General features: G+C 39.9%; 1 protein-coding gene across 4 annotated transcripts; it reads left to right on the top strand.

Moving 5' to 3' along the window:
* The first annotated feature begins 1,241 nt into the window (after window positions 1–1,241).
* On the top strand, window positions 1,242–22,509 carry COLEC11 (collectin sub-family member 11). Of its 4 annotated transcripts, XM_009705978.1 has the most exons (6): window positions 1,242–1,376; window positions 7,181–7,252; window positions 19,563–19,634; window positions 20,367–20,420; window positions 21,814–21,909; window positions 22,084–22,509. In XM_009705978.1, the coding sequence occupies exons 1-6, from the start codon at window positions 1,247–1,249 to the stop codon at window positions 22,473–22,475; spliced, it is 816 nt and encodes a 271-aa protein (XP_009704280.1). In that variant the 5' UTR covers window positions 1,242–1,246; the 3' UTR covers window positions 22,476–22,509. The 4 variants fall into 4 exon arrangements, with proteins under 4 accessions (XP_009704280.1, XP_009704281.1, XP_009704283.1 ...); XM_009705979.1 differs by lacking the exon at window positions 7,181–7,252 and having other exon boundaries at window positions 1,247–1,376; window positions 22,084–22,475; XM_009705981.1 differs by lacking the exon at window positions 19,563–19,634 and having other exon boundaries at window positions 1,247–1,376; window positions 22,084–22,475.
* The last annotated feature ends 2,447 nt before the right edge of the window (window positions 22,510–24,956 follow it).

Below are 24,956 nucleotides of genomic sequence, written 5' to 3'. Positions count from 1 at the left end.
GAGTTTTGCTGCAGGTGGAGGGCAGTCTGCCTTCCTCTTGCTCCATCCCTTAAGTTTTGGTATCTGTTTCACCAGCTCATTCTTACCCTGAAGCTCGTTATTATCCTGTCCCTGCTGACAGACAGTTATGCATTCAGGCCATCCCCAAAATTACAGATCCACCCTCCTAGACCCGCAGTCTGTTGAGACACACAGACCCATGTGCTGGCTCTACACCTGTATCTAATCCCATTGGATTATTTTTGAAGAGAATCAGGGAGTGGAGAATAATAAGCCCAATTTTTTGCTCAAGATGTAAAATGCACGTGTCTGTATTGTGGCTATAAAAGATGATATACAGGTACTTTCTCTTGAAACCCTGGTATGACTTTCAGCTTGTTTGTGTGGTACAGAACCTTGGTGAAACAAAGTCTGGAAAAACAAATCAGAAGTACATAAATAACACTTTTGTCAATGAGTATTTCTACAGACCCCCTAAATATTGGCTTTTGATGGTCCTTTCACACAAACTTTATTTCTGTACCGTTGTTTTGAGAGAATTCTTCAGTCTAAGATCAGGCAAACCATTTCACTTGTAGGCTTAGACAAGGGTATGTTTAAGAGGTGAATCTTTTCATGATTTGTTGAAGACTCTGCCGTAACTTCGTTGCATGATATAGTGAAATGTTATCTGCCTTCCACCCTCAATGAGTTGCATGAGGGTTATTTTATCAGACAATTTGCTGGGCACAATTTCACTGCTTAGGTAGATGGGAAGTGAAATTTCAGGCCTTTAGGTTGGTCTCATCATCTACTGAATTGCCTTTTCAGAGCAGTATGCACTCTTTCAAAGTGGCAACTTAGTACTAACATCTTTCAGTGCAAGCCCATGTACTTTATTTTCTCCTTTGACCTTTCCAGATCCCTTCCAGTGAGAAATTGTGAACACGGAATTGCTCATTATTATTAGCATTGCTTAATCTCCTACTTCTTAACTAAATTTCTTCTGAGCTTTATCTTACCGAGTCTAACACCAAAGCAAACTGCTGAATGTGCTGCTACATGTTTCATGTATGTCTGTGGAACACATAACCTGCTTGGAGGACCTGCACATGTCCTTCTCATGCTGTGCGGGTTATGGCATGCAAAAATGTATTGTTTGTAGGAGGATGCTGCATATGTTCAGAAACTGTTGAAAGTCTTTGGAATTCTTATAACTGTTTATTCATTCTTTTGTTTAGGAGTCAGTGACCTGTAAGTGCTCATTATGAAGAGGGATCTGGTTTTCTTGGTGACTCTAATTAGCCTTGCCTTCCTGTCACTGCTAAGGTCTGGATATCCTCAACATATTGCAGAGGAGTCCTGCTCTGTTCAAATTCTTGTTCCAGGCCTCAAAGGTAATGTGGAAGCCTACTCCATCATTCAAATACTAATCCTTTCTTTCTAACAGGCTAATTTGCACACTGACAGTTTCTAACAGAGACAAAGAAGGTGCCTTTCAGTTGTCCGCTTATTTGTCCTGTTTGTAGCCACCTTAAAAATGGAGTTTTAGGGTCCATAAGGTGAACTTAAGTCTATTAAACTAGGCACGGTTCAGAGAATGCATGCCAAAGTTCTCCAGACTTACTCCTGATCAGTGGTGCTTGTTACTCTGATACACTGCTTGGTTGCTTTCTATGTTTATACTTGGGAGTGGTACACATACTCAAAGGCTGTAAAATCAGTCTTTATTCAAAGTCTGTAAAATCTACTTTATACCTGAAGGGGTTTTTGTTGCCATTTTGTGATGTAATGCGAAGTATTTTGTATTTTCTAGTCTTATGTTTGTCTTCCCTTGATTTTTAAATGCTTAAGTGCTTTTTACAAGAAATAAAAAATTAGTTAGGTTTTTGGCATTTCTACAGTTTCTGTTGAAAGAAGCAACATTTTTACAAAATATGCACCCAAACTATTGCCCCAAAAAGATGGCATAATAAATTACTGATCCTTTTGTAGCAAAAAGTGTACCTTAGATAGGAAATCCAACAACTGGGAAGAATTAGGATTTTAAAGCAGTAGCATCCATTATGGTCTGAAATCCCATCCCTGATTAGTCAGTAATAGTAATTCCCATTATGGAGGCTATGCTATTTCTACTGGAGTGTAACACTTGTGAGCATGGGGAAATACCTGTTAACTAAGGACAAAAAAAACCCCCATGGAAACCACAGGTGTATCATTAACAGTTAAGAAAAAATGCGTTGTTTAAGAACTACACAACTAACCTTCCAGTCTTTCTGGTGGTTATGCATTGTAGTATCACAAAACTCACTGAACAATATTGCTGCCACTAATGTTATCTAGTACAAACCTGGGCTTTACCCAATTGCCTGAGGACTGTAGTATGGACTGCAGGTGCTGTCTGTGCTGGTTAAATGACAGGTGAGGGCAAGGCTCAGTTCTGTCCTGCAGTTGTTCATACAGTTAAATTGCAAGCACAGCCTGGCCACAGGTTTGGCTGTGGTGTAAACTGTCCTCTCCAGAGGTTGCACAGTTTGGATGTGACTGCCCTGTGCTGGAAGCAAGAGAATTGGGCTGTAGGGATGTGGGTTGTGCTTGGCCAGTTGGCTTCAAGACCAAAAAAGCTCTCCTGTTTTGTTTATTATTATTATAGATGCAGCTTTGGATGCCTAAACTGAACCAAAATCTGTATTTTTTAATTTTACTTCAATAGGTGGCCTTTGAAGTCTTAATAATATTTACACCTTCTGCAGGTATTCTACTTGGAAAGAACAGCAATATATCCAGGTCTTCTGAGGTTTGACTAAGCCTTGAGTAAAGTTTCATTTGTTTGATATATTTGCTGTGAAATAAGCATAAGATAGTGCTGTTGATGTGACTTGGAGAAGAACACAATCAAGTTAAATATATGTTGTCAAAAGTTACGAGGAAGATCAGTCAAAGGGGACTGAAGCCTTGAAATGACTTTTCGTTTCAAAGAAGGTGACAGGCTTTGACAAGTTTTGTAACTGCTTTGCCTTAGTTTCCTTATTTGTGTAATCAATCAAAATTAACAACCGTGATTACTACTTTGAGAGGACCGTTATTATATGCAGCACAGTTTGGTGTGGTTTTTTTTTTTTCTTAAACATACGTGTAGGACCCTGGCCCTTTGTCAGAAGGCAATCTTGAGCCAGGAAACAACAGAGAGGCCTGAAAACCATCATGTGTTAACGATTTCACTCTGCTTCATGAGATGTAAACCTTGCAAAAGTGAGAGAGATTGATGTACAAATTCAGTGAAGCACAAAATGGCCTGATACAGCCCTAGTTAATGTGAAATCCCTAAAAAGCTATCAATGCTCCAGCTATGCTGTCAGGGGGACTGGCTCAGAGAATTGGTGATGAGATACTGCTGTCCCCCACTGGCACAACTCCAACCCATGTCGGTGGCCAAGGCTTCCTTTAAACTGAGCATATATGTGGCTGCGTGCCCAAATTTTGGCTCCCACACCGTGGGATTTGCTCACTGCGGCTTTTAGATCTGCCCCATCTCCTCCTCTGCTGGGCTGCTGGCAGCGTCTCCAGTGATGGGGGAACAGAGCCCTGCACTGCTGCTGGGTACGAGCCTGTTGGGATTTGGGAAAAAGGGGAAGAAATGAGGGAGACCGTGGGATGTACGAAAGAGAGAAAAATAGGAGGAGAGGGTTAAGCCTAAGAGGTGGTGGAGAAAGTAGAGCCCAAATGGGATGGTGAAGGAGAAAGACACCAGGGAAAAATACCCAAAAGTGGGTGAGCGTAATGGAGAAATTTTAGAAGAACAGGAGCAGCTAAAGGGAAAAGAGAAAAGAAAGGCACAAAGAATGAGACTGAGCGAAGAGACTGGAAACTAAAAAAAAAAAAAAAAACCACAACAAAGAAAAAAAAAATTAAAAAAAAGAAAGAAAATGACACAAAACCAATTAAGACCCCACAGAATAAAAGGGGGAATCGGAAGGGGGATAAGATGAAAATGGAAGTGGAAATGGAAGATGAAGAAAGCCAGTAAAGACACCAGGAACAGAAAAAGGCACAAATGAGTTTAAGGTCAGCAGCTTAGGTCTTAGGGACTGATTTTTTTTTTTTTATTTTTTTTTTGAATAACCTCGACAGTATAAAGGAGTAAGATGAAATGCAGAAGGGAAAAAGACTGTGGCTCTGAGAATCCAGACAGCAGAATGATCTGTGTTTTAGAAAGCCGCCAATATTAATAATGGGAAGAGTGTGTTGAGTGTGAAGAAGGGATGGATGATGAAACCTCACTACATTGCTCACTTGTATGCTTCCTAAAGTCTGGTTCCTTTTGATAGGCCCATGAGACTGAAGTTTCTACTACTGTGAAGAAAAAAAAAAACATAGAACAATCCTTCAAAGCTTAAATTCTTAGTTTTGTCTTGCTTGTTTTGTCTCCCTTCTAGAATTTAAAGCAGGAATTGACTTAATAGTCTCAATGGCATGCAATACTTAAAAAAATTTGATGCTACATAAATAAAATAAAACCAATTTTTTTACGCCCACACTTGATACATCTACTCACGCAGGGAATATGAGTAATGGAAGAAAGTTGTCACCAGCCAAGGAGCGCTTAATAGCTCATGTAGTTAATATTTGGCATGCTAATTTCATTACCGTAGATGGTACAGCTCAAGGTAGGCAGAATGCAGACACAGACAGAGACAAATCCTGTCCCAAAGAATTCACAAAAGGAGACAAATTGATAGCAACGGTAAGATATATCATGTGAATTATGAAGGACCTCGCTTAGAGATAAAGGGAGAAGCAGCTTGTAGTAGTGTCAGGGTTGTGCCTGCTACCTGCAATCATTCTACAGCTCAGTTTGGTACAGGGGCTGAATTTCTTTTGGGGGTGTGGGGCATCGCAGCTCTGCGGAGCGCTGCTGAGCACATCTCGCCTGGTCTCCGCTGTGTGGGCCAGAGCTGCGTTGTGCTGAGGAAGGAGTTACTTCTCCATGCAGTGGGGCTGGAGCGAAGAGCCACCTGGGAAGGGATGGAGAGGAGACTGAGCAGGAGGTACGAGTGCAAGGGGACTGTGGCTGGCAGAGGAGGCCACGCCGGAGCAGCTGGGTAGGGACCATGATGCTCTGATCCCAACCTCCTGCTCCGAAGTGACTGGGTGTAATGTGCGGCACAGGGGCTGGAGACCAGGAGGTGGGCACAGAGGTGTCTTTCTCTAAGTTAACTTGTTTGGTTTTTTTCCTACATTCAGGAATCAAAAATTAAAAGTTAAGGTCAATTGGTGATAAATTAAATTGATTGAAATTTCTTGACAGAAAAATGTTTTGTTGTCCATGGTACCTGCGCAGGCTTTGCTTCCTCAGCTTGCACAGTGCTCAGGGTACATACAGCCAAAATAGGGACTTAAACACGGTAAAGCTGACCTAGAACCGTGATCAGTCCCTCTTGGCCAAGGTCTTGCGACTTAAAACAGCTGATAACGAAAAATGTAGAGTGGTCTGTAGCTGGGCCTGCAATGGGGTAATCTCCTCCCAGGGAAAGTTTCTTAAACGCCCACACTGAGGAATGCAGTGTCATCTTATTATAGGAATAAATGCAGGCAAGTGTAATGGCCTGAAGCAAGAGTGATCTATTTTATTGATCCCTAATGCACCGCTTTCACTCCGCAGAATGTGTAAAGCAATAGGCTGTAATAGCCTGATCTCAGCCTCCAGAGAGCAGGGAAGAAGTCATTGTCAGGATTTATCTTTGGGAAGCAAAGAACTCATAACCAGCCCTGAGGGGGGAAAGGCAATCATACGAAGCCTATTGGTTACCTAATAATAAAAAAAGTGACGTTCCCGAATGTGCCAAATAATAGCCTGTTTCATACTAACAATATTATTCACTAGGGATTATGTGAAGTTTGTCCTCATTAAGGTCAGAGAATGGCCTATTTTTGCATGTCTGAAGGCAGGAAAGATGGTCTGGAGCCTACTGGCAGCCTGGAGAAGGAAAATATAACAGATGTAGGGCCAGGTTCAGCTCACAGCCACCTATGTCTACAATACAGAGGGGGAGAAAGAGAGCTGGAGGCCACGTAATTGAAATGTGCCATGTCGTGGCTTGTTTTTAAATGTCATCTGTATGGTCTCTCTCTGCACCCTAGCTGCCAGCTATGCCAGAGAGCAGAGCCTGAGGGGTGCATGGTGACTGTGGACTTTCCTGCCATGGTGCTCCCTTAGGCTGCCTGGAGAGCAGCTAACGCTCACTCTCCTCCCCATAAATACAGCATTGGGGCATTGGGTGTGCTGTGCTAGCTCTGGCTTTTAGATCCTCATCTTTTTCTCGTCTGTGGAAGCCACAGAACATTCTTTTCATTCATATAAATCTTTTTTGTAAAGGTGGCTATGTAAATCAGTCCTTAACCTTCTATTTGGTTAAGAGATTTTAATTCTATGTCAATGGCAAACTACAATAGTAGGAGATGAAACAAGCTAAGCATCCCCAAGTTTCCAATGAAAGGCAACAGGGAACCAAACATTTACAGAAACTGATTTTTAAATATTCTGAATACAATAATGCGCCATGAGCCATGGGCATGTAAGTACAACGCACAGTGGTTCGTACCACAGAGATTAAAAAGCACAGTATATAACTGAGACTATAGATTAGGAGATACTCTTTCATGCTTAAAAATGATCCTCTAAATGACGGAGGTAACAATGCCTTCCTATAGGCCTCTGTAAATGGCATAAACTTTTTTCCTTTTTTTTTTTTTTAATTTGAGGTTATAGTTAAGCTGTTTTCACTTGAGACTTAAGCATGTCCTTAACAGATACTCAGGAAGCGTTTGGTGGACACAAACCCAGAAGTTTATGTGCCAAGTTGGGGCCTAATTCTGAAGCTTCTACTTAAGTGAATTGTACTGTTGGGCTTTTTGGAGGTTGATGATATGAGTAACATCCACAAAACTAGACCTGTTGTATGAGACTTCAGTGATGTATTGACTTTGGTTTTGTCAGTGTCTACACCAATTGGAGGAAACTGTTCCCCACACATCAAGGAAAGCTGTTAAGTCAGATCGCAGCTGCTTTTAGTTTTTTCCCCTCTTCTTTTAGTATGTTTTTATTTTTATTGGGGAGAATGGCATTCTTGTCACTGCCACCAACAGAAAATAGTCATGGTTTAATATGATTCTTCTTTTTGTTTCCTTTTTGTATCGACAGGGGAGGCTGGAGAAAAGGGGGAGAAAGGTGCTCCAGGTCGTCCAGGCAGAGTCGGGCCTCCAGGAGAAAAAGGTAACTTTGTTAAAGAACATGTTTTGAAAGTCATTCCTGACCAAATGCTGCCTTTTCGTGTGAGGCAATGATGATGGAGATCCTCTCTCCCTTTGCTGGGTGACTAAATCATCCTTGGGCATTTTGATGTACCATTGTTGTGGTTTAACCCTGTTAGGCAGCTCAGCCCCACCCAGCCGCTCCCACACTCCCTCCCATCAGGCAGGGGAGAGAATCAGAATGGTAAAAGTGAGAAAACTCATGGGTTGAGACAGAGACAGTTTCAATAGGTAAAACAAAAGCTGTGCACCCAAGCAAAGCAAAACAAAACAAGGAATTAATTCCCCACGTCCCATCACAGGCAGGTGTTCAACCATCTCCAGGAAAGCAGGGCTCCATCACACGTAACGGTGACTTGGGAAGACAAATGCCATCACTCTGAATGTCCCCCCCTTGCTTCTTCTTCCCCCAATTTTATGTTGCTGAGCATGATGTCATATGGTATGTGGGCTATCACATGCTGTCAAAGGGATATCCATTTGGTCAGTTGAGGTCAGCTGTCCCAGCTGTGTCCCCTCCCAAGTCCTTGTGGCCCCCCTCCAGCCTGCTTACTGGTGGGGTGGGGTGAGAGGCAAGACTTGACTCTGACAAAAAGGCCTTGGCTCTGGGTAAGCCCTGCTCAGCAACAGCTAAAACATCCCTGTGTTATCAGCACTGTTTTCAGCACAAATCCAAAATACAGCACCCTACCAGCTACTGTGAAGAAAATTAACTCTATCCTAGCCAAAACCAGCACAACTGTATGCACTCATTTGTAGACTATCGCTTTCTGACCAAAAAGATTCATTTTGGAAAAATAAATTCTTAATTTTTTAGAAAGGTCTCTGTGAAGAAAGGTATCATAATGCCGCCTTCATAATTTGCTTTTTGCAAATGAAAACCTCCTATTAGACCAGAGGGAAAAAATCATGAGACTCAATTTTCTTGTTTCCTTTTTTTTGTGAATGTGAACACTCACAATAACTTAAATAAAACGATTGAGGGAAGGCAGTAAGCCATAATAGGCAGAGATGACCGTGAGTGACTCTACATTTTTTATTTTTTTTTTTTTGGATCACAGTTCAGTAATATTTATGGAAAGATGGTGGTAACACTTTTTGCGTTGTAGTTCAAAAATATTTAGAGCTCTTGAGGAATGGTTCTCAATAGTATTCAGTTATACAGCTGAGAGAAACATGGCATTTCTGTCTTGCAGGAAAATCTGTCTTTTCACACTTGTTTTTCTCCTGAAGCAAGGAGGAAATTTGACCTTCGTAAGTTTTCTAGGAGATGCACATTCTGAACAATTCACATTAGGAGTAGTGAAAACTTTTTATTTCAATATTGAAATCAAACATTTGACATTCCTGTCATCAGAACGATGGAGTTGGTTTTTACTGAACTGAATTTACAAGCTTCTTTTCAAAGCAATCGCAGTGGTAATTTATACTTCCTTATGACGATGCATGATCCGTTACGTAGTTCTTCTGGGCAATCATGGGAGTCTCATACCTGCAGTTTTCCCTGGCACCAAAATCCATAGCTAGAGCTCTTTCCTCTACAATGCACTGAAAAATTTATGACTCCCATGAGGGGTGCGTGTATTCAGTCAATGTACTTCCCTTATGGAGATGTACCCTTCAAGGACAACTCTTATAAAAAATGTTGGAAACTAAAATTTCAACTCTTGCAAGGTAATGCAGCATAAAGAGATGTTAAAGTACCACAGACTCATTTAGGTGAAAAGGTTATAAACAGCTCATCTAGTCCAATTTCCTGCTTAAAACAGGGCAGACTTCAAATTTAGATCAGGTTGCTCAGTGTCTTGTCCAGTAGACTTTTGAAAACCTCCAAGGATGGAGATTCCACATCTTTTTTGATCGGTCTGTTCACTGGTGTCATCGTGAAAGACCTTTTCCTTAGGGCCAACTGAAATTTTTCTTGTTGTAACTGGTGATCGTTGCCTCTTGTCCTTCCGCTCTGTGTGTCTGTGAATGAAAGGCTGCATCTTCTCTACAAACCATTTGTAGGTAGTGGCAGACTGCAATTAGGTCCCCCCTTACCTTTCTCTGCCCCAAGCTAAATAAAACCATGTTCCTCAGCTGCACTCCAGTTTGCTTCTCTTGTATGAGTGCTGAAAAATCTCTGGGTCCTTTTATGCAAAGGAATTTTTTACCCAGCCATCAGCCAGCCTCCATCAATACATCACAGATGCGGAACTTAGTGTCTGTCAACACATTCCTGCAGCTTATCGAGCTTGTTCTGACTGGCAGTGCTGCCCTTCCACGCACCAGCCACTCCTGCCAGCGTGGGGTTTCTTGCAGACTCAGAGTCTTCCTCCCTATCACTGATGAAGGATTGGTTCTTGAGGAACGTCACTCATTATCAGCTGCTGATTAGACTTTGGCAGCCTTGCGACATCATCAGCCAGCCCTCTCAGCACCCTTGAATGCCTTCTAGCCAGTGCCATGGACCTGTGTACATCCAGGTGAAGCAGTCCTTAACTCCATCATCCTCTACCATGAGTAGCATGTCCTCCCCAAATCTTTGCTACTAGACATGAAGAACTGGGAGGCCAGAGAGCAGACCTTGCCTGTGGAGACCAGGGTGAAGAAAGCACTAAGTACCTTAGCCTTTCCTGTGTCCTTTGTCACTAGGTTGCCTTCCTCCTGAGCAGAGTGCCCATGTTATCCTTCGTCTCTTTTTTTTACTGCTGCCTTACCTGTACTGTCTTTCATGTTGTCCTTCATACATCTAGCTGAGTTCTACTCCAGCTGAACTTTGGTCTTCCTCACTTCATCCTGACATGCCTGGAGAATACTTCTGTATTACCTTTTGGTAACCTGTCCTGGTATCCACCTCCTGCATGCTTCCTTTCTGCATTTGGTCTCAGTCAGCAGTTCCTTGTTCAGCCAGGCTGGCCTTCGGCCATATCTGCTCATTTTCCTGCACATTGCAATGCATAGTCTTATGCTTTAAGGAAATTGTTTCTTAAAACCGAGAGGTCTTTATGGGCCCATTTGCACTTTGTAGCAGCTTCCAGTAGGTTCCTGCCTACAAGTTCCTAGAACAAGCCAAAGTCCAGAAGTCCAGAGCTTTTATCCTGCTGCTTGCCTCCCTCAGTTCCCTCAGATTCCTGAAAGCTGTTATCTCATGAAGGCAGTCATGGGCACTGCAGCCGAGGCTGCTATTGACTGTCATATCCACAACCACAGGGTATGTGAATCAGAGGTCGAGGAGACAACCATCTCTAGCTGGAAACCCAGTACCTGCGTTAGATAATTGTCCCTGATGTACTTTCTGGATTGATTGCTCCTTATGGTGCTGCTCTCCCAGAAGATGCTGAAGTAGCTAGTCTCCAATTACAGAGCTTCGTACAGTTATTAAAAGAGCTCTTCACATCCAGTTCCCCTTCTTGACAAGACAATCTGTAATGAATGCCTACCACGACATTCCCTTTGCTGACCTCTCCTCTCCATCTGAATTGCCTGCTTTCAACAGAGCGGTCGCCTGTTAGCAGCAAAGCTCCATGCATTCAAGATGCCCACTGTGCAGAGCATAACCCTTACCTTGTCTTCCCTGCCTGTCCTTCCTAAAGAGCCAATGTCCATCTACTGCAGCACCCCTGTTGTTCTGGCTGTCCCATCATAGCTAGGTGATTGCTGTCATTAAATGGACTCTCAGTTCCTCCTATTTGTTTCTCAGGCTGTGATCATTTTTGTACAAGTATTTGAGATGGGCACCTGGTCATACTGCTTTCTCATGGGGAGCTTAAGAGCCTCCCCCATCATGCTGCCTTGCAGGTTTCTCTAGCTTGGCATTTCGTCAAATCAATTCAAAATGGTTTGGACCATCTGAGAAGCGGAAGTACTCTTTTCCAGTCAGGCCAATCCATGATGTAACATTTAATTTATATATTTTATACTGCAAGATTGCATTTATTTTGGAAACCATTCTCATAAGGAATGCTCAATTAACTCTAATAGTGATAATTTTCCAGTTTTCCATACCTCCAAAAGTCCAAAATTCTGATGAGACTGAAAGAAGAAACACTGAAATGAAAATTCACTGCAAGAAAACATACTTGAAACAGAAAAGAGATGAAAGAAAATTGAATAATAATGTATACTGTATCAGTATTTTTCCAGGCAGTGCTTTCAGGTTAAACACAGGCAAAATTTCTTACAGCTTCTGTAGCAACATACTTTTTCTGCTTTCCTTTGCGCATCCAAATTGACTTGATATGTGTATGTTCTTAGAATATTTGGTAAACAGCTTTATTTTAGCATAGTAAGAGATTTCTACAAACAAGCTCCTATTTAAAATGAATTCTAATTAACTAGTATTTTCATTAATGCTGTACATTTTTTAGATATTTGTCTTCATCCACTCCTTTCCACAAATGCTTCTTCAAAGACAAATAAATTGTTACTGTAAAAGCAATTTGGACTATATGGTGCCAGATTTCACTATGGTACTATATCCAATGTATTTTCTGAGTGTCACAATGTTGACTGGATAAGCAAACAGACTTCACAGATGTAATTTCTACCGTATGGAAAGGACAGGGAGGTTATCCAGCCTTGACCTAGAAAAACCCTTCAGTTGCCTGGCCTCTCAGTCCCTGGTTAACCTCCACAGACAGCGTGTGGGGCCAGACCTGAAGTTAAGCACAGGCATAAATACTTTTCTAGACTCTCAAGCTGAATGAGAGTGACTCAACTGTATATTCTCTTCCAGCAGTCCAAGGGTTTTCCTGTTTGCATTCCAGAAGCTGGAACTTTGAGGCAAAAATAAAATATAAAAGTATTCTTGGGAAAAATCGTGTGAACCACTGGGACTGAAATATCCAACACACTGACATCTTTTTCATATTTGGTTGTTCATCTTATTTATGGAGGGGTAAGAACAGAGTATCATTCATTCACAATATTGTTTTCAGAAATAACCTGTTCGTTACCTTTTTCCTGAACAGATTATCTAATACCCATTCATGACCTGCTATTGGCTTTGCTTTTTTGTTCTGTTTTTGATCCCTTGATGGGCATACACCATTGATGTCCTTTAAAGTACTGGCCAAGTATTTTAAAATCTCGTTTGGTGTAAAGCTTAGACCTGTGATCCAGGTACTTAACACATAGCTTAGTGGATAGTGAAAGATGGATAAAATTGTTGCGTCACTTTGTATTTGCCCCTTTCTAAGAGCACACATGGGTGATCACAGGAGCCCTGTTTCTGTGCCGTAGCCTGTTAAACTGCAGTCACTGTGTTAACGTGTATTTGACTCCCTGTATTTCTATTGAAGCCTGATAATTGTTGTCTTCTTGGGCTAATGTTTGCCTCCTCTTGTTGATGGAAACTGCTAAATTTCATTGTATTTTTCTGCTATTTGAGCAAGTGATGGTTTACATGAGGGAGAAACTGTAATTCTTCTGCAACATTTGTAGAGGTTTCTACTTTTGGTCGTAATTTACATTATCAGAATCACAGTGATATATATTTTTTTTCCTTTGTCCTTTCTTTGTTTTGTTTCTCAAGCAAGTTCATCGTAAGAAAATATGCTTAGTTTCTTTGAACTCCTTAGGTATATAATAATCAGTGAATAAATAACTTTACAAAAGAAATGGTTTTCTTATGGTATATTTGACCTGAAATGAGCACCACAAGATTAGAAATTTCTGCAAATGTTTTTATTGTATTCTTTCCTTGTGATATTTTCAGATTTTGGTACTTCAGAAACTGTTAAACTTTAAACTTTCTGGTGCTTACCTGAAATAAATCTGGTTCCGAGTGTCCTGATGTTTCAGGGTGACGTGAGACATCCTGATGTCTTTGGGCACTGATTAAGGTTAAGTTCCACTTACTTTCCTCATTGCTTTTAATTAATTGTATAGGTCAATTATGATGCATAGCGTGTCAGCAGAATATAAAACTGTGTTGGCCTTATGTAAAGCATAGAGCACTGGATCAAGTACAATGGCTGATTCAGATGAAAGTAGCATGTACTGCGTGCAGGTTTTGGGGTGTAAAGTTAATAGATATAACTTTCTTTACTTGCACTGCCTGCTGGGCTGTGCACTCCCATATTGGGAGTGAACTCACCAATCTGTGAGGCCGTAACTTCCATATATACAAATTCCACACAGATATTTCATTAACAATACAATACTGTGAATATTCAGAGTAGCATGGATTCTACTTATGGCAATCAAAAGAAGGAGGAGGGGGTAAATTTACTGTTGGAATGCATAATCAAAGGAACAGCATATTAAAAATGTGTTCTTCAAGACATTTTGATTTTCTGAAAGCCATAACCATTTGAAAATATATTCTTCTTGTATTTTAATTTCAGCCTTTATACATCGTACTTCATTTATACTTAATTACAATAGTATGTGAAGCAGAGTCACATACTATTCTTAGGCTTGGAACCCAACTGTCTCTACCTTTGCAGTGTTAGCACGCTGATTTTGGCTTTTGCCAGCTAACACTTTCCCAGGCAATTCTTGGGCACATTTTGGGAGCTAACACAATGAGCAGCTTGCAAGTGATTATCCTGGCTTGAAGAGTAAGACAATTTAATATCATGGAGTGTATCATTCTCAGCCACCTGGTTCCCACTGCCAGGGAACAGTCCCAGGCATTTAGTTTACTAGTACAGGCATAGTCTCTTAAGTAGGAGAGAAGACTCATTAATTTAACTGGATTGGAGCCAGAGTGCTCAGTCATTTGTATAATCAAATTCTAAAGAGAGGTAATAATATCTTAATTTATATTTTAGTATTACTGATTGCTCATTAATATGTAATCAATCAATCCTTTACATTTCTGAGTCAACTTTTACATGAATTTATTGCTCCCTAAGGAGTGCTGCAGGCAGGATTCCATATGAAAGTCCTGACATTGACGGTTGTGGATTCACAAAGTGGGTGTCTGGTTCAAAACTATTTTTCAGTTCCACCAGAACTCAATAGGATTTATAGAAAATCCATGGTAAACTGAGTGGACAAAAAGAAGGCAGATGAGCTTCAGTGTAAATAGATATATTGTCTAGGGACATTAGGGATGCTTAATTTAATCCACACTTACATGATGCCAAAAACCAGAACTGTCACTTAAAACTCAAGAACTGCTCCGAAGTCATTAGCAGCAGTCCCAAAGCCAACAAAACACTGCCCATCATCAGAAAAGATACCAAGGACAAAACAGGAAGCTCATTTTTGGAGCTGATTTTGCTCTGTTTAAAGCCTGACATGCACTGTCTCAAGTAATGAATGTGGTTCTGGCCTCTGTCTCTCCAGAAGGACGTAAGAGGTTAGAGAGGGGCACCAGAGATGTGAAGAAGATGGAAGAGCTGCCTCATAAGGAGAAACTGGAGAGGTTGAGACTCTTGCATCTGTACAGAGTAGTCTGAAGAGGATATGATTGAGGTTACAGAATCACCAAATCCCATCGTACCTGAACTGGGAGGCACTCACTGAAGCTGCTGGGGTCTGATTGAGCAGCTCCATCTGCAATGGACTGCAGATAGCGGCTGTGGTTGAGTGATCTCCCTGTATCGCACCTTCTGCCACCACTGTAGGAGTCAAAGTCTTGGGCTAGAGCAACCTCTGGTTTGAATTATGTTGTTTGGTATTACGTTGTTTAACACATTTCTGGCAAGATAGGTGTTTTGTAACAGCAGTTATTTGTGTTTGTGTGTATCTGAGTATAAATTCCCCCATTCAGGAACGGACCATGCTATTTCCATTTCTTTTGTTTTGAATGTACTTTTAAAATTTTCTGCTGCCTTACTAGATTGGATTTTTTCTTACTATCTTTAGTTTCCTTTGCAAATTTTTTAGCCAGTATGGATTGATAATAGTTTCTTCTTTTTTTCCCCCTGTTTGTTATGCAAAGCTTTTAAAGTTTCACTTTGTCATTAAGATACCTGTCTAACATGAGTGGGATGGATCACTGCTGAGACGTGTTTATTTCTCCATTGCCTACCAAGGGAGCTTAGATAAATAGCTTAGACTGAAACCCTAACTTTCAGGTGGCTAGTGCTGGGTGAAATTAATTTACCCCAACTACGTAAAATGCCACCTGGGATTATCCACTGTCTGTTCATCTGGGACATAACTGTGGTGTAACCACTGTTCCCTAGCCAATCACCAACCGTCAGTGGTGTGGATAACTCAGATTATTTAGCGTAAAGCAATACTGTAGTCTACCGGTGATTTCAGAATTTTCTGATTTCCAGTTGCCAATAGTTTTAAAAACTTAGTTGTCCTGAATGTAGATTACTACCATAACATAACATCATTATATCCCTTAAAAGTACTGTTCTCATTCATGTCAGGCTAGATATTTGCATTGGGAATACTGACTGCTGCAAAACTGAGGAGGTATACTTGGGGAAAGACATTGTAATCTTGGTCTATAGATTACGTTCTTTTTCTAAGTATCCTCTGCAGATTACTGTCAAAGATGGCACTAGAGTCAAGAGGCCTTTGGTCTGGTTTGGTACAGTTCTACTTTCGTTGTTAGGTAGGTGTCCGTGATGTCCGCTATGTCAAATCCTGAAGAATTTCTATCTGATTTGTCTTTAAATCCTTAAGTGAACTACTGCTCTCTTCCCTTTGACACAATTCAACTCAATTTGTCTGTGACACGGTGAATTTGTGTTTCTACTGGATTTGTCTTTTTGACATCTTTTTCTTAAGTAGTTTTATACCTTGTCTGTTCCAGTTAATCCTGTCTGAAGAGACTGGCCATGTTGTATGAAGACCCTCATTTATAGTGTTGCATAGAGCCAAAGTCCTCATTTTTTCACTGGTTGTGCAGCCCACCATTCATCTCTGGTATTTTATTTCTTCTCTTGTTTGTGGGCCTGAAAAGACCACCAAGAAGATCATTTAGAGTTTCCTTCTCTTCAGTTCCTTCCAAAATCCTTTAAGTCTTCTATAATTGGTTCCAGTGTATACCACCTTCATCTGAGAGATGACAGATGACTTGCTTCATATTCTCCATTCAAACTTTCTGTTAGATTTCCTACTTTTAGTCTATGGAGACTTAATTTCTTTCATTGTCCTCATTTCTTTCCAGCTCTCGCTTCCTGATTTCATTAGGACTCTTTAGACTGCATTTTTTGGCAATCATAGGGCCACTAAAAAGTGCTTTTCAAAAGGTATTAGAACTTTTGAAACCCTCAAGGCAGATGGGTCTCTCTTGAAACCTCGTAATTTATTCTGCAGAAGAAGCAGAATAAGCAAGCCCCTGGAGTAGAAGCAGGGGTTGGTCACTGTAAGAGAAAACCAAGTCCAAACAGTTCTTTTAATGAGCACAGGAGACTTAATGTGTGTCTTTATTGTTTGAGATAACACACTTTTACTTCTGAGCAGATCACGTAGCTTTTCCTGGCTGTTACTGAGAAGTAGTTCATTTTCTGGGCAGTATTTATGAGAAAGAAAGTGCAGTCATTTTGTATATTATATTTTATTTATGCATTAGATCTATATGTTTATTTAATTTCAGGTGTAGCACCCTGAAAAGAGACAGCATTCAAACATCTGACAATCTGTTACGGTAATCACAATTCATAAATATTTAAAGTAAGAAAGGTCCCTTTCAGAGCAACTTGATAAACTCATTACAAGCTGATACTTTAGAGATTTTCAAGGAAATACCCTCTCAATAGACTATCTATATTGGATAAATATCCAATGATATCATCAGTACCTTTATAACCTGCACAGCCAAATGGATTGCATCTTTATGCAAGCCATGAATCTGTTCCAAAAGTGGAGCTGTGTTCAAGAAGGTAGATCTTCAGCTGGCTGAGTGGATTACTTCCATTCTTCCGGTAGGAATATATAGCATAAGAGAAAAATATTTTTGGTTTCTGGTAAAATTCCCTAATTGAATCCATGTCCAGTAGTGACTGAATTTGATCCTTGTTGGAAACGAAGGAAAATCATTGATTGTAGGACTTGCCAGTAATTAATTAGACCAACAGGCCGTACGCATTTGGCTTCTCTCAGTTCAGAGGAAATGATTTCTTCCTGACTCATGCCATCAAGTGACAGTTGCTTGAGACTTCATGGAGTAATACGGAGAACATCCCTTAGCCCAGTGGTGGTCAGCTTATATTCTGAAACTTGTTACTGATTACACTTTTAAGTTAAAGGTAATGATCAAATGGGTCATAAAAATTATCCAGCTTTTAAAAATATCTAGAGGAAATACGTGACTGTCTGTCCAGTTGCAGTAGCAACAGATCTTCATTTGTCATAGGTCCACAACTGAGACAAAGCTATGACAATTTACACAAGTTCAGTTGCTGGATCCCTATGGTAGATTTTCCTCCTAACTTGTCTCACTGTTTCATTGTTACTGTGTAGCTGAGCAGTGCATAGCAGATGTTGCTTTGAGCAAAGAAACAATCTTTTCAACAGTCATTGAAAAAAACCTGCATCAGTATTTCCTAAAGCAGTGTTGGCTTGGGTTTCTGCAGGATGGGAGCCTCAAAAGGCATTTGGCTTCTCATCCATGTTGTCCCTCCATACCTGCTCTCCATTAATACCGTGTGGTACAGTGGGAAACCTATCTCATATGATGTAGCTGTACAGCTGTGCAGTCACCAGACTGCGTTTCTCCATGAAATCATGATACAAAGAGGCTAAATCTGATGGCGGAGCATTGGTTTGCTCAGGTGTTGCACCCAGGACAGGGTGTCATTTCCTGGGGCTCCTCAGGCCATAGGGACTGCAGCATCAGGCAAACTCTGCCACATTCACTACATCGTGAGTGTAACAAAATGACAGGTCTCATTTCATAGGTCTCAGAAAGTCTACCTAATACAAATTAGGGAATCTTCTCTAAACCAATGCCAGAACCAATGTTTCATTTAGAAATAATAATTTGACAAGCTTAGACTATATAGAGTTTATTGACTATAAATGGCTTGGTTTAAGCCAAAACCTTCAGTCATATGTACACCTGCTGTATTTACTCTATTAGGTGACCAGTGCTTACTAATTTCAACTGCTGATCCCCTAAACTTGTAGGTGAGCGCTGTAGACATGGAGCCTTGAATAAGGCTTTGCTCTTATAGGATGAAGTTCTTCTTTCAGGTTCACACTGTTAAGATAATTATGCTTTCATAATGTTTGAGAAATGCCATCCAGAAAAACTGTGACGTAACAGGCATGTTTTATCTGTTTTATTATTTGAGCTCTGGAGGAGCTCAGATCAATGACATTGATACTTGGACTGTGGCACACATTTTATTAATAACAGTGCTTCAGCTTGGTTTGTGAAGACAGTGATGGCAAAGGATGTGCCTGTTCCAGTGCAAAGTCTGTTTCCCCTGAAGCCATTCTATTATTCACTTTATATGACACAGGAAAGTACAACTAATAGAAAAGAGGTCAAAGTCAGACAAGTAAGTGAATCCAGCTGTCTTACATTAGATTTCTGGGTATGCTTCATGGACACAGGTAGGTGACAGTGGCTGGTTCGTGCAGATTTGTTGACAATTTCAGTTAACCTTAAGAGGTGGATAGTTGCCTTTTATTTGTAAAAAGACAGCTGAGGAAAATGATCCTTTAGCAGCTCCTTTGCTACAACTGCACTTCGAAGTATTCTGTAGAACTGTCTCTAAAATTAGTAACATTCAACATTACTGGTTTGAGTTAGACTTTGTATGAACACCGGCATGCATCTGTGTATATATGTATATATGCCTATGTACGATTTCCATTAATTTTCATTTTTCATTAATACAATCTTCAAATGCAAGATCAAAGAATGAGGATATGACTGCTTCCACAGTATTTGTGTTGTATAAATAAGCCATTATCTCAAATTCAGCCCTCAGTTAGAGTGGAGCTACTGTGTTAGATTAAACTGTTAGTTGTGGTTGGATCCTTTAGGTCTTCTCAACTCCATGATAGTTTTAATCCACTGATCCATGTTTGAATGCAATTCCCCCTCATTTTCAACATAATTCTGGCATAATCATCTGAGCGAAGCTTGCAAAGGCTTTTCCAGTGGCTCTCAGCCAAGATCTGTTTTCATGTACACCTGCATGCCTCATTAATGTCAATTGCTTTGTAAAGATTAAATCACTCTCTAGGTTGTTATACCTACGTTCTTTACAAGGAGTGAGCTGGACCTCTGGAGTTCAATGAATATTGGGGATATAGCATGTTTTTGATTATTGTAAAAACTGATATTGCAAGCACGCTAGAATGTGAATGAATCAAACAACATTGCTACCTTATGTCTTTCTTCTTTCTGTTGTGTATAGGAGAAATAGGGGACAAAGGACAGAAAGGCAGCATGGGACGGCATGGAAAAATTGGTCCTATTGGTTCAAAAGGTATGCTTAGTTCAATTGTTTCTCCATTTGTGTTTCAGATGTAAAATCTGTGACCATTTATGTTTGAGAAGAGTTTAGGGGCTTGAAAAATGGTCAACAAGTCTCAGAGTTTACCATAATAGGGAGTTTCTTACACTGTAGCCAGCCAGATGACTGAGATGTCTCACTCAGCTACCTTTCGCTCTGACAGCAGTATATTTAGCCTTAAAGCAGAGTGAGAATCCTGATTTAAGGCTAAATAAAGAACTTTGTGCACCATCACACAAGTGTGGACAGTTAAAGAGAAGCAGATGGGAAGATGTACTGTATTTTGGCAGACTTTTAAGAGCCAGAAGACTTAAATTGTAACCTTGCCTACCCCATAGGCTTCCTATGTGACTTTTGTTAAGTCTTTTGGACCAATGTTTACTTAAGCATCTTGATTATTAATCTAGATTTAGGCACCAGGGTAGCATATCCAACCGTTTTCCCTCTACAGCATCTGAACTTATTGGTTCTGTGAAGTTGATTAATGTTAAAAAATGGATATTAGTACATATTCTTTGTGTTTAAGTTTCATAGCTTTGGCTGGCCTTTGTTGTGGAATGACTAAGACAGAAAAATTTTTATTTTTGCTTGGGCATATTTCTAGTTTCCACATTTGAATGCTACTAGATAAAAAATAAACAAGTGCTAAATGAACTATTGACCAAAAAAGCTGCCTTAAATTTATATTCTTTTTCATGTCTTCAGGTGAAAAAGGAGATAATGGTGACATAGGACCACCAGGTCCTAATGGTGACCCAGGTAATCCATGATGCACCTTATGTATGTGAAGGATTTTACAAGATGCATGCATCACCACCAAAATACATGTCTGTTTACATACTGGGGGAAGTAATGAATAATTTTTGTATAGGGATTTGAATATTTCACTGTGATATTTTCAAGTTATTTAAAATTATTGAAGCTGCAGTAATTCCTGGACTTGTAGTGTATTTGTCGAAACAATGTGTCAGAGCTCCTCGAAGGTGTGATCGTTCCAGAAGACTAGCAGGAACTGAAGTGCAACTGTCCGTGTCATTCATCGCCCATGCAAAGGGACATCTCTGCACATCCCACTCTGGCTTCCAGCCAACACAAAAGAGCAGGTTGGAAGCTCCTACCTCTCCATGGATTATTGTTATAGGAGCAGGAGATTACCAGGAATACAGATCTTCCAGAGAAAAAGACGATAGCCTGCCATAAGAAGTGTAAGCCTTACAAAAGTGGCAGGTTCAGATTTTACCCAGTTTGTCCCTTCCTGGCAGGGTGCACTTAGAGGTGCACCAATTAGTTTTCTCATGAGAACGTAATTTGTCACTCTAATTCTTGAGCCAGAGCACCATATACCTAGTCATCAAGTGTAAGTACCCTATGCTTAGACTGACTTAGACAGCTAAGCTGAGTAATTGGGTAGTCAAATGCAGATTTGAATAATTACACACAGAACTGGAAACTGTAATTGATCCTTGTTTTGAGATTTGCACTCATAGATGTAACAATTATCCTTTTAGTATTCTCATTCAGATTATCTTTGTCAAACCAATATCAGTTTGGGTTAATAGATGGTTTTCTATTGTCTTGTTTTACTAGAAGTACCATAAATTCTGTACTTTCCAAAGTACAGAACTACCTTTTGCAGGTAGTTATGTGCATTACATGGTTGGAACATTAACCTTTTGGATCTCTTGTGTTATATTCCTTGTAAGGAACAGGTGAACAATGCGCTGTGCACATCTTTGCTGTGGCAAAATTGCTCTTTGGAGAAGACCAAAGAGAATATTTTTACTTAAAATGGGACATTTTGACAAATGTTTTTAGTAAAAAAAACAAAAACAAAAAACAAACAAAAACCAAAAAAAAACCCCAAAAACCCACAGCTGTATTTTTTTTGCAGGGAATATCTGTCTGTGTTTAGCTTAGCACTAATCGTGCAGGGCTGAAACTTCATGGGAAGTGAACTGAGCTGTTCTGAAAAGGACCAGACACCCATGAGAACCATACGATGGTGCAGGGTAGCAAAAGCTCTAGGTTTCTGTCTGTTATTTGCAAGACAGCCCTTTACAGGGCTTCCAGGCTGGGCCCTTTCATAAAATCGTTTAGATAATTATTAAATTAGATGGCTTTTTGATTTTGGTGTATCTGTATCATTTCACAGGCATCCCCTGTGAGTGCAGCCAGCTAAGGAAGGCTATTGGTGAAATGGATATCCAAGTGGCCCAGCTGACAACAGAACTAAAATTCATAAAAAATGGTAGGTTAATTTTATATAAATATTTTCCTTTCTTGTTGCCTCATTTTACCGGTGTAGTTGCTCGTAAAGAGCGTCACCGTTCCACATCTGATTTGTGAAGCTATTTTGAGGTGTACAGTAACTTGGTTTATAGAAATGCGAGTGCTCACTTTTCAGCACTGCCCTCCCCCGCAGCTGTCGCTGGTGTGCGTGAGACAGAGAATAAGATATATCTGCTGGTGAAGGAAGAGAAAAGATACAAGGAAGCCCAGCTCTACTGCCACGGAAGAGGAGGGACGCTGAGCATGCCCAAGGATGAGACTGCCAACAATCTAATCGCCTCGTACATCAACCAAGCCGGGCTCTCCAGAGTTTTCATTGGGATTAACGACCTAGAGAAGGAGGGAAATTTTGTCTATTCTGACCGATCGCCCATGCAGACCTTCAACAAATGGCGCAGCGGGGAGCCCAACAATGCTTATGACGAAGAGGACTGTGTGGAGATGGTTGCGTCTGGAGGGTGGAATGATGTTGCCTGTCATATTACCATGTATTTTGTGTGTGAATTTGACAAAGAAAATGTCTAAGCTTGTCTGCTCTTTATTTTAAGAAAAGTTTTTAAGCTGATTGTACAAGTTACCCCATGTTTATAGAGTACAAGTGATATTTTGCAAGTATCAGTGTTGTACAGCTGTAAATACAATTTAGGTATTTCAAATATCAGTATTTACCCTTCAGAAGGGAAGAGCAGCGATAAGATGTAGCTTGTTTTTTCTGTAGGAAAATATATGTATTTAGATAAAAATGTTGTTTGGGGCTAAATTCTGCCGTCACAACAGTTAAGAAGTGCGATTGCATGACTGTAAGGGAAGACAGAATTTGAGCTCTAGTTGTTAGAACAATTGTTTCTGAAGAAGTAGATCCCTGATATTCTTTTATCTTAGCAAAATTTGTAGTTATAAACGTTAGTTGCTTGTAGTGCTACAGGGATATTTCAACAACAAGGCAAATATTTTGTATACTCCAGTTAAGAAGTACAAATATTACTGTAAGTTTTTTGGATGTGAAGGTGTTACAACTTTTTTTTGAAAAACAGCCAAAGCAAACAGACAAATCAGGAGTCCTACCTATTTTGTAATGTTTCTTAATTAAACTATTAACAGGTGTATGACAGGGAGGCACTTAAGTAAACTGAGTTTTAGTGCTCAGAGAGGACCAAGTTCTTATAATTTAGTACTGAAAGAGGGATCCCAGCCAGATGGGTGTTTTGGGCTTGGCTAAAGGTAAAAGTAAGATTTTGGTTTTCTGCATTCTTTAGTTGAGAATGATTCAGTGCATGAACTATTTCAGGCCCTAAATAATTTCTTAAAGTAAACATGTTTCACATTTGTATAAGATGATCTTGGTACATCTTGTTACAAAACAAACAAAATACCAGCCCTCCACAACTTAACTTCATAAATAGACAATGAATCTCATAAAAACAGTTTAGCGAGTGTTTCCTTTTGGTAGGAAAACAGCTTACATGTTTACTCAGATTGTAAGGATAATTCCCTGAAAAGCAACAAAAGTTTGAAAAATTTTCCTGATTATGTATATAGCAGTAATAAGTAATTTTGCAGAAATAATTTATGTACCCGATTTACAATTGCATGTGATTGAAAATGAGATGTATATTTAAAAACCCAAGAACATAATTTCACAAAGGAAATGATGAATTACTTTGGATCTTCCTAGGAGCCAGTTGCATGACATCTTATCTTGCTGTTAGGCATAGGAAGATGACTGCAAAATCTCTGACTCTATTTTTTCCTGAATACCTTGACCAGTGTTTTAAGATGATTTTTAAGGAGAAATGATCCTTTATATAACATAGTAATCAAAATACATATCTGATCATTATGGGAAATTGGTCTAGAGGATGTCCACAGTGGATGTGGTCCCAGGGATTTCCGTACAGCAAGGCAAGACCAACTCATATCAACTCTACAGTGCCATGGTATATAAACAATCAATGACTGTACAATTCTGTTCATATCCAGAGTCTGACAATATTTGATGAAATGCTATTATTATATACCTAAGAAAACAAACCATTTTGCTTGCTGTATTTACTCTGTGAATTTGAATCCATTATATATATATATGTATTTGCTATTAATTTTGAAGATCACTAGCAAATTCCTGTAGTATTTGACTATCAGCCCAGATCCAGAGCAATCACTCTAAGAAATGAACTGTCCTTTGATTGCTTTACTTTCTTTCTAATAAAGGTAGGTACGATTCCTATATGTTATATGTTCTTCCAACTGTGTATTGAAATCTATTAAATAATGTGAATAAGGTTCTACACTAATATTCAAAGACTCTTTACAGAACTGGCAGGGAGCTAACAATTCCAGGGTAGCAATTTGTTTGTTCAGAATAGTGCCTTTTGAATATGATGATTGTTTCCTGCCTGCTATAGAAATCCTCAGAAACCATTTAAATCTCCACCATACTTTTGTCAAATCATTGTAGCTATATTAAAACGGTCCAAACCTGAGTTACAGATATCTGGAGCTCCCTCATTATGTATGTGCTGAAGTTGCTAACTGTTTATTTTTCACCCAGGTTTTGAAAGTGTCTGTTGTAATGTTTGATTTCCTCAGAAACATGAAAAGAGGCCTTTTGAGGAGGTGGGAAGCTTTTTCAGATGCCAAATGCTCCTATTTTAGCTGGAAGTCACACCGCATTTATAAAGATTGCCTTGATGTGTAGAGCATTTAAGCAGTCTCAATTTCTATTAAAATTTAAGATAAAAAATAAAGGCAATGGAAAAAACATTTATTTCCCCCAGTTTTCGTGTTCTTCAGGATATATTTTTGCAGCTCTTGATCTAAAAGAGAGAAAGGAAATTAGTTGTATTGTCAGAGCCCTGTACATTGGCTGCAACGGTCCGTATTTTGCCATTTGGGCACGGGGAACAAGGCTGGTGTGTAACGTCTCTAGCTGTCCTGCAAGGAGCAAAGACTGCACATCTGATATTTACCCCTGCGAGGAACTAGGCAAGAAATGACGAAGGGATT

The sequence above is a fragment of the Cariama cristata genome, unplaced genomic scaffold (genome assembly GCF_000690535.1).
Source record: "Cariama cristata isolate BGI_N322 unplaced genomic scaffold, ASM69053v1 scaffold2688, whole genome shotgun sequence".
Classification (NCBI taxonomy): Eukaryota; Metazoa; Chordata; class Aves; order Cariamiformes; family Cariamidae; genus Cariama; species Cariama cristata.
The sequence above is the reverse complement of the archived record's forward strand: the minus strand, read 5'-3'. Positions and strand labels throughout refer to the sequence as shown.